Raw genomic sequence first — 10,102 nt, 5'->3', positions numbered from 1 at the left:
GTCCGGAGATCATGGCCCTGGGTGGTCTCCCAATTTAGCCCTTCTTCTGAGGGGAAGCTCCTACTTTTAAAGAACCCTTTTTTCAAAAATAAAACGTAAAAAACAGTCAAGCGGCGAAAGTTGACGTCCTCCCACGTGAATGTATCATATAAAGCAGCTTTGGGATTCTCCGGTCCGGTCGGTGGGCCCCAGTGCGTCGCGCCTCCGCTCCGTTGTGAAGCCCTGGGGGCAGCCCAGCGCAGTGGACCCCCTGGATCCCGGTCGGCCGGCCCGCTGGGAAGCTGAAGTCCAGCAGTGATGTTAGGATCTCTACCGGGCCGGGATTTCTCCGAGGTGCTTCCGTTGGGTGTTCATTAAGGGTGAGTTATTGCCGCGCGAGCCAAAGGTCACTTCAAAGGCTTATGGCTTCGCGCTCTGGTCTTTAGAAGGGTCCGGAACGCTTTGTGTGGGGCTTTCCCAGCTCGGTTTAGTGTTTGCAAACTACTGAGTCGACAAATTGCACAGGGCAGATGCAAGAGGGGGGATTGTGTCTCTGATTTCACCTGACCGGGGCGGGTACCGCTGACCGCTGGCAGTGCTGCACAGCTGGCTCTGTTTTGGGGTTAGGGTGGAAGGGATGCTTGTTTCTTAGGCAGTTTGCAGCCTGATCCCTAACCAGGTGTGTAGGCAATCCAGGCCAGGTGTGTGGAATAAAATAAACTCAGGGAATCCATCGATATAGAATGTATAAACTGGGAAATAGTGACCAGTTACCTCTTCACTGGGGCTGCTGTGTTGACTGGGACTCACCCAGGCCCATCTACATGTTCACGGTCCTTTTCTGGAGCTATGCTGTAGCCTCCCTTCCACTCCAATTCTGTACAGTCCCCCTCTTCTTCTCTTAGAAGCGTGGGCTTGGCCTCGGGAATTGGGAAACCTGGAGCATTTGGGAGCTTGGTTGGAACAGGAGGAGGGGGACTGGTTTCCCTGTATCTCTGACCCACTTGGCCCACACCCTGCCGGAAGGTGTGGTCCTTCCCTAAGGTCCAAATCCCCCTTCTCCCATCCAGCCAAGGATTTTAATGTTAAAGGCTACTCACTCCTCAGGAGCAAACCGAGTCTCTTTTCGGCCTGAGAGAAGGTGCCAGCCCTGAATGGCTGCAGGCACATTTTACAATAGTCACATTGATTATGACACCCTTAAGGGGGGTAAAGCCTCTCCACATGTAAGCGTTTGTAAGAACTGGCTGCCAGTGAGTTTTCCCTTTTGTTCCAGATCCACCTGAACAGAATATCAAAAGGAACCCGAAGAGCCTACAAAAAGAGTTAGAGTCAAAATTTGAGAAAACACACATATACACACTCATACACACAGTTGTGGTGAGTAGCATGATTTAAAAAAATAATTTCCACTACATTTCCATGTGTCCAGCAACTCAAAGTAGCCGTCTCAGGATTCATACATCAAGACAAAACAAAAGGGCCGATTTGAGGTGGATCGCGCAGTGTGAACCGCAGCCCTCACAGGATCACCGATCCTCGGCCTTCGAATTTATAGCTCTTTAATGGGGCGAGCCCAGGGCCTTCAGTGGCGGGGTGTATGTTATCTGGGCCAAATAAGAGTGATGAAGAAGGCACATCCAGGGCTCCCCATGGGTCAGAAGAGGCTCAGGCCGAGAGAGCAGGAGGGCTTGGGCAGAAAGCGGTGCTGTAAATACATCCCCTCCGGAGCGAGCCTGAAGAGGAGTGGCTACGAAATCCCAAGCAGCAAAGCCAACAGGCGGGAAGAGTCAGTGTTCGGCTCCCGTGAATTAACGGAGATAACCGGCAAGAGGGGTGTCTGTCAGAAAGAGATCTGTGGGCTTCCAAGGCCCTGGCTGACGGAGAACTGGGAGAGGAACCTTAGGAGAATTTGAGACTAATGGAAGCAACCGGCGCACCATCGCCTCCCCCTTCTTTCCGCTCGCGCAGACCGACTCCCCCTCCGTGATTTACAACCCCGAGCTCTCGGCGCAGCCCCGGGACGGCCGCCCCCTCCCTCCCCAAGCCCCTCGGCCTCCCCGCCGGCGGCCTCCGCGCGTCCCGGAGCCTCCGGCGCCCGCAGGCCCGGCGGCAGCAGGTCTTCGGCCGGCGAGGCGCGCGTCCCTTCCCGCGGCGGGCCGCCCGGCGGAGCTGCTGCAGGCGGCGCCCGGCCGCCTTATATCACCGCCGGGCTGCGGGGGCTCGGCGGGGAAAGCGCGGAGTAGGGCATTCTTTCGCTGCGCTTCCTCCTACGCCGAGACTGGTCTCCACTTCTGAGAAGTGCCGGGCCTGGGGAAGTGTTTTTCTTTTCATTCCTTACTGAAGCGTTTACTGCCGCCGCGCTCGCAGTCATAAATTTTGTTACAAACCACAATGACAGGTGCATTGATATGCACCGTGAGAGCTCCAGCTGCTTAATAACCCCGTCCCCTGGCCGCTGTGAGCGCCTTTTATTTATTCGGTATCATATTAGGTATTGATCCTGGGCAGAATTAAGTGCAGTGAGCAAGTATCTGGGTTCAGCTGTTTCGGAGGCGCGGTGGGTGCGGCGGCACAACGCGGCCCTGTCTGGGGAGCGGGGCGGGGGTCGCTCAGAGGCTGCTTTCCTTCCGGCTGGGGACCCTTTGGCCCCGCCTGTGGTTGGGCCTCTGAGCTAAGTCGGGCAATTTCCCGGGACCCCGAGAAAGGACGAGCCAGACCCCCGTTTGGCGCCTCTTCCCCAGGAGGGGCCTAGGATGGCGCCGCGGGGTTCTGGGGAGGCTGCCCTGCCAGCCCCCCGGTCTGCCGGGTGGAGAGGAGCAGAAGCGAGAGGAAAGGGCAGCTGAGGACTTGGAAGACTGCCCCTCCCCCTGCGGGGCTCGTCTTCACCCCAAGGCATTTGGGTCCCGGAGCCCAAATGAGCAGAGATACCAAAGGGCGAGAAAAGAAAGCCTTAAAGAAAAGGCGGGGTGGGGGGGGGGGATCGAAAAGATGAGCCACTGAACAGTTGACCATTGTCCAAGTGATTTATGACCCATTCCTGCTTTTTAGGTTCAAGCAGAGTTCACAAGGAGTAGGGATTTCTGGAAAGAAATAAGCTTTTTTTTTTTTTAAACAAACCAGTTTGTAATAATATTCTCCGGTTCTGTTTTAGGAGAGGTGGTTTCTTTAGGGCACTATATATTTTTCTTTTTTGCGGAGGTGAGGCTGCAAAGTCCTTCCCATTTAGAAACCTACTTACTGCCCTGACTTCTGGGGCAAATGGACATTGGGGTGGCGAATCACTGTGTGGGACTTGAAATTCCTTAATACAATGAAAACAGAGAACACACTCTGTGGTTACTTGTGAAGCTACCCAGAATTTGCACTTTTGATGTCTGTACACAGAGTGTTTTCTAGGAATATGCCATAGGAACGACTATATATGCAAAGCCATCTGTTTCAAAGACCTGGTCAGTTCCTAAAGAAGCTGTTTTAATATGACTGGTCCACCTATCAACATCAACTTGGTCAACCTGGGAGGCAAGAGGGGATGTTTTGCTTCCACAGTTGTATATGGAATGACAGAAGCAGCAGCGAATTCTGGTGGTCTCAGTGTCAAATGTGACCATTTTGACATCCAGAGGGCCCAAAGTTTAAGACTAGAAGAAGGATCCCAGAAAAGTACCAAAACTTAAGGAAACTCAGAGTACCTGGTGCTTTTGCCTGGGGACATACACGTGTAAATATTAGTCACAGAATGAGGAGGTAGCTGCCTGTTTTATATTCAGTAATTTTAAGAGTCAGAGGATGATATAGAAAATGAATTGAAAGAAAGATTAAGACCAGCTTTGTTGGGCAAATATCCTAATTGCATACATTTAATAACAATAGTAGAAACAATTCCTAAAGTATAACATCCTAGTATTCTATGATCCCATAGAGAAGGGCCTATCTCCTATCAAGATAAATGGCACATTCACTTATATTTTAAAACAAAAATGGGCAAGAATACTACCAAATGAAGGGTAGTATGAATGATTTTTTGAAATCAGGTGAGGCTTTTTGGTGAAAGTGGAGGGGAAATGAGTGACTGGAGGAGCAATTTCAGTACTAGTGGTCAAACCCACTAGGCCACATAAGTTGTCTAGATAATGTGGTCCATCATGATGACCATGATGTAAGCCAGGGAGTTGTGGGGACGAAAAGTTGCCTGAAAGAAATCAAGAATTAAGACCAGGGAGCTGACCTATGAGTTTTCTTTATCAAGCAGACAAAAGTGGTTGAATGGTATTAGTTATACTTTAACTCCTTAAGAGCCTTTCAGGAGAAGGGGTGGGTGGGTGAGAAGGGGAACCCCCATCAAGAGTCAGAGGACACAAAAGGGGTAGAATTTTTCTTAGTCCCCCCCCCCCTTCTAATTCTGGGTCCATTCATCATGCCAAAAGAGGCTCTCTCACTGGTTGTGAGTTGGGAGGTGGTCGTGGAAAGGATGATCCAGAGCAGAGGTCAATAATAATATCCATACAATAAATGCAGGATAAAAATAATAGTTATAAAGCATTTGCCATTCACCTGTGCTCCATGCATTTCAAAGCCTAAATCTCTTCACCCATTTTCAGTGGTATCCATTTAAAGGCAGGGGAGAACAAAGTTAAGAGTCTAAAAAAAATGTAGATGAAAAAGAAGAAACATTTTCTAGCTTCAAAATAAGTCGGGAGTCTTTAAGCCCTCTTCTTGGTTTTTATCTCCTAGTGGATTTCACAGTGCTGACCCACAGAGCTAACTGGGCTGATTCTCACACTGTCACCGGAAAGTGGACTATCTGGGTCTTCATGAAGGATGCTGTGATTTTGAAACCAGGTGGGGGAGATACTTTTTTTGAGAGCTCTTGCTGTTCTGAGTGTGTTATATGGCTTTCTTTTGCCCATCAAAGCCCTGAGATGGCGCCTTCATTGATTGAGCCATTCATTTATTCACTCATTCAACAAGCATTTATTGCACTTACTATATGTGGGGCACTGGGCTAGATGTTAGAAATGTATAAATGAATAAGACACAGTCCCTGCCTGCAAGGAGCTCAAAGTCAAATGGAAGAATCAGCCATTAAAATGTATGAGGCCATAAGTGCTTTTCCATGCAGTTTCAAATGCTAAATTGACACTCTTGGAGAAAGAAAATTGTATCTGGGGGTGAGGGGGGAGGAAAAGCCCCTTCCCTTGGATGTAGTGAAAAAGAAGGAAAGGTCTTTTCTTATGTTTATGAGAAATTCCTTGTAACCTTTCCAAGGGTTCATATAAGTTGAACTTCATAAAATTCCAGATACCCCACTATTAAGTGGGTGAGAAGCAGAGAGCCTAAGCTAGTCCCTCTGTATTGACTGGTCTTGCCAATGACAGTGCTGCTGGGGCCTCTCACTTTTCTTCTCTGCAGGTCACCTGGAGCCTGGGGCTGCTCCAGCTCGCTCAGGATTTGGCAGACATTGGAGGTGGCAGTGAAGGAGACAGTGGTGGTCAATGTTATTTGAGCAGGGTCAGCAGGCCCTGGAGCTTCCTGAGAACACGATGCAGAAGGCTGCTTACTATGAAAACCCAGGACTCTTTGGAGGCTATGGCTACAGCAAAGCCACTGACACATACGGCTACAGTGCCCCCCATCAGCCTTATCCACCCCCTGCTGCTGCCAGCTCCTTGGACACTGATTACCCAGGTTCTGCCTGCTCCATCCAGAGCTCTGCATCTCTGCGAGCACCAGCCCACAAGGGGGCCGAACTCAATGGCAGCTGCATGCGGCCTGGCACTGGGAACAGCCAGGGTGGGGGTAGTGGCAGCCAGCCTCCTGGTCTGAACTCAGAGCAGCAGCCACCACAGCCCCCTCCTCCACCACCAACCCTGCCCCCATCCTCACCCACCAATTCTGGAGGTGGAGTGCCTGCCAAGAAGGCCAAGGGTGGGCCCAATGCTTCTGGCTCTTCAGCCACCATCAGCAAGCAGATCTTCCCCTGGATGAAAGAGTCCCGACAGAACTCCAAGCAGAAGAACAGCTGTGCCACTGCAGGTAGCTCTTTGAGGGAGCTTATGCTTGGGCTAAGTCCCTCCACACTCACCCCAAGAAGCTAGCTCACCTAGGAACCAAGAAACTCCAGGCTGGAAGTGCAACCATATGTCTAAAGTCCTACTGACACAGAAATGTCCCTTCTTTTTAGTATCCCTGATTGGGAGTTATACCCTTACAGTGAGAGGGGCTCACTTCCATTCCAGGCTGTTGGTGGCATTGCTGGGCAAGTCTCATAGTTATTAATAGATAGCTCCTCTTTATACTGATCTCACATCTGCTTTCCTGGGCTGTTGGTCATAACTCAGCTCCTTTATCCCATAAAATAGCTCTTCAAAACTTGAAGACAGGCATGGTCCCCAAGCCCAGGTGGTTATGTAGTCCTATCACATGAATCTCAGTCTCTTCAATTAATAAGAACTAATGTCTGTGGAGTGCTATGTTAAGAACCATGCTAAGTGCTTTACAAGCTTTATCTAATTTACTTTTTCAAAGAAACTTTTGAGGTAGGTATATGAAAATATCCCCATTTTCTAGATAAGGAAACTGTTAAAGATGATAGGTGACTTGCCCAAGACTATAAAATAACAAAATGGTGCACTTGAATCCAACCAGTGCCTCCACGGCATAACCATGGGGCTCTATTTGGCCCATCCCGGCCCAATTCTCCCCATCCCAACAAATCCATAATATACAGAGGAGCATATCCTAGGGGAAGAGGAACTGCTGTGAAACAGGAGCACCTTGTGTTCCTCTCCCCGAAAAGGGAGACCCTAGAGTTGAGAAGGTCTTATGCAGGTCCCCTCAGGGTGTGTGAAAGAAGGTGAGCACCGACAGGAGCTCTGAGGCCTGCTTCCTTTCTCTCAGCCTGATTGGTTCCCGAAATTTTATGGCCTTGTGTTCTCTGATGTGGTTTATCTTCAGGTAGATGAACTTGCTTGCAGGTTTAGGGCCAGTTTGAAGCCTGGGATGTAGCTAGCTTGTTAGCAAACCAGGTCTCTGGTTTGCCTGCTGCTCTCTGAGGCTGCTGCTCCTAGGGGAAAAGTATCTTCTAGCCTATAAGCTCCTTCTCCTGCCCCTCCTTCCCAGCTGCAGGCGCAGGCCCTCCCTCCCAGGAGAAATCCATTTGTCTTCCCAGTGAGGGAGTGGACAAGCTGCTGAGAGGTGGCAGGGGTGGTGGAAACCAGTGTTGAGGCTGCTGGTTCTAGCACTTCAATACTAAAAATGCTCCCAGCTTGGCCTTAGGTCCCCTAAAATCTTGGGGCAGTATTTTTATGGTTTATCACCTCCCTGCATTTGGATGCAGAGCTCTTGGGTGCAGCTGGACTGGGGTGAAGTGCTAAGATCTCCATCCTCAGTCCATGCCTCCTGGGTGCTTTTCTGCCCAGGAGACAGCCCCTGAGTGAGGCAGGCTGGGGCTGTTCCCTCCCTCCTCCCCCAGCAGAGGCTAGGAGGAGTGTTCAAAGAAGTCTGGCCTTTCTTTGACAGAGGGGAGGCCTTACCAGCTGCTACTAGTCTACCATTAAACTCCTCCACAGCCTTTGGGACTGGATGATGGACTAGGCTGGAGGGGAGGGGTTGGGCAGAAAGAATCAAACCTCAGGCGGCAGATGGGGGTTTCAGGTGGGACTCATTGGTAGGCCTGGGGCCGGTGAGTTCCTCCTTAGACTCTCACCTCTCAAACGCCCCTCCCCCACTCCAGCCAGGATTAAAGGGGGGGGGAGGAAGAAGAGAGAACCAGGGAAGCACCCCTTTCCAGCCCGGGGTGTCCCCAGTCTCCCTCTCAGCATCCCATCTCTCTCCCTCCCTGTCCAGGAGAGAGCTGCGAGGACAAGAGCCCGCCGGGCCCAGCGTCCAAGCGGGTGCGCACCGCGTACACGAGTGCACAGCTGGTGGAGCTGGAGAAGGAATTCCACTTCAATCGCTACTTGTGCCGGCCACGCCGCGTGGAGATGGCCAACCTGCTGAACCTCACCGAGCGCCAAATCAAGATCTGGTTCCAGAACCGGCGCATGAAGTACAAGAAGGACCAGAAGGCCAAGGGCATCCTGCACTCTCCGGCGGGTCAGTCCCCGGAGCGCAGCCCGCCGCTCGGCGGCTCGGCTGGCCACGTGGCCTACTCAGGCCAGCTGCCGCCCGTGCCCGGCCTAGCCTACGATGCGCCTTCGCCTCCCGCCTTCGCTAAATCTCAGCCCAACATGTACGGCCTGGCCGCCTACACGGCGCCGCTCAGCAGCTGCCTGCCGCAGCAGAAGCGTTACGCGGCGCCCGAGTTCGAGCCCCACCCCATGGCGAGCAACGGCGGCGGCTTCGCCAGCGCCAACCTGCAGGGCAGCCCGGTGTACGTGGGCGGCAACTTCGTCGACTCCATGGCGCCCGCGTCCGGGCCGGTCTTCAACCTGGGCCACCTCTCGCATCCGTCTTCGGCCAGCGTGGACTACAGCTGCGCCGCGCAGATTCCTGGCAACCACCACCACGGACCGTGCGACCCTCATCCCACATACACAGATCTCTCGGCCCACCACTCGTCTCAGGGACGCCTGCCCGAGGCCCCCAAACTGACGCATCTGTAGCCGCCGCCAGCGGCCCCAACTCTTGGCGCAATTACCTCTTTTGCTTTGGTGGCGGGGGTGGCAGGCGGGGCCGCGAGGCAGCCGGTGACCCCTCCCTCGCCCCGACCCTGCCGCTGCCTCCCTGGTTTCGGGCCAACAGCGGCCGAGGCGCAGGCGACTGGGCCTCCCCTCCAGGCGCGTCCTCCTTTGGGTGACTCGCCATAAATCAGCCGCGAGGATTCTCTTCTGTAAGCCTGGCAGTACCATAAACTGCGGACCGAGGGCTCTAATCTGGTACTGGTGTCCCGGAGGTAAGTCTGAGATTCAGCGGCAGCGCGCTCTGCAGAGGGACCAGAGCCTGGAGCGCTCTGGCCCTGGCCCTTGTCCAGCCTAGCTGCGGAGACCTTAATTTATATGCTCCTTCCCGCCCTGTAAGGATTGAATCGGACTCAACAACCTGTATTTATTATTTGAAGCGAGTCATTTCGTTTCTCTGATTATTTATCCCCGTCTTAATGTATTTATGTGTATATTTGTAGAATTCTCCAGCCGGCTTAGGAACGCGCTCCCGGGCCTCCGGGGCCACACGTCACCTCCTTACTCCCCTTGGTCGGAACTAGTTGAGAGAGTAGTTTTGAACAGTTGTAACCCTGGCTGGTGTTTGTAGTTGATATAAAGGATTAAGACCGCAAATTGTCCTTCACGGGTAGAGTCAGACGACACCCGTTACTCATTTCTCAACAGCCGCAGCCCTCCAACTCGACACAGTTTATTGATTTCAAATTGTCTGGTACTATTTGAACAAATATTTAGAATAAAAAATTTCTCAGTCGGAAGAGTATCTGTGTTAATCACACACACTTGCAAGTAGATCACTGCCTTTATCTTTCCCACAATCTTGATGGAAGGCCCCCAAATAGGCTGACCCTTTGAAATATTTTTTCATTTATTTGGAATCTAGTACACACATTGGTTCTGGGATACTTGATTACATCCCAGCTCTTGACATTTGGGGGGGGGGGGGGAATCTGAGGATGCAAACCTAGAAATGTTCCAGGCTGGGTGATTTGGGTAGGGCTTTGTGCTGCGCCTGCTTTGCTGTTTCTACCCCAATCTTTCTAGACACAAATCAACTTTTTTAGATTGCATTTACATTGGGGAGGCCAGAGCTCACTTTTCTGCATTAATAAAAAATAAACTTTGAAAGAAAACTGACAATCAAAGAAAAGACACAAGAGATGTCGTAAGAATTGAGCTACGAAAAAGCTAAGGTGCAGAAAAAGAAATGATCATTTGGAGACACGCACCTAAGCCTTTTCTCTAGGAAATGCTGTCATGACTTTTTCCTTTATAGTGGTTGGTGGTTCATTTATAAAGAAAACAAACATTCCCCATGATGTAAAGTAATAAAAGTTTCATTAATGGAACATAAGTATAAACGCCTTGTTTACTCCTGTTCCTTTGTACTAAATGGGCAAAAAATGTCTCCAAGGATTTATAACCATTTTGTAAATAATAGCGTGGCTTTAGCTAGGGGT

General features: G+C 51.3%; 1 protein-coding gene across 1 annotated transcript; it reads left to right on the top strand.

The window, feature by feature from the left end:
* Positions 1–5,471: 5,471 nt before the first annotated feature.
* HOXD3 (homeobox D3) lies at positions 5,472–9,400 on the top strand. Its single transcript, XM_016208240.2, has 2 exons — positions 5,472–6,015; positions 7,828–9,400. Exons 1-2 carry the CDS (start codon positions 5,475–5,477, stop codon positions 8,583–8,585), a joined length of 1,299 nt encoding a protein of 432 aa, XP_016063726.2. The 5' UTR covers positions 5,472–5,474; the 3' UTR covers positions 8,586–9,400.
* The last annotated feature ends 702 nt before the right edge of the window (positions 9,401–10,102 follow it).

Source organism: Miniopterus natalensis, chromosome 8 (genome assembly GCF_054644295.1).
Source record: "Miniopterus natalensis isolate mMinNat1 chromosome 8, mMinNat1.hap1, whole genome shotgun sequence".
NCBI lineage: Eukaryota > Metazoa > Chordata > Mammalia > Chiroptera > Miniopteridae > Miniopterus > Miniopterus natalensis.
Note: the sequence above shows the minus strand (reverse complement) of the source record. Positions and strands in the feature narration are given on the sequence as shown.

Excerpts from the sequence above, each read along its gene's own strand:
- HOXD3 (XM_016208240.2), top strand. The coding sequence starts at position 5,475 with ATGTTATTTGAGCAGGGTCAGCAGGCCCTGGAGCTTCCTGAGAACACG. Across the intron at positions 6,016-7,827 it reads GAACAGCTGTGCCACTGCAG|GAGAGAGCTGCGAGGACAAG; the intron begins GTAGCTCTTTGA and ends CTCCCTGTCCAG.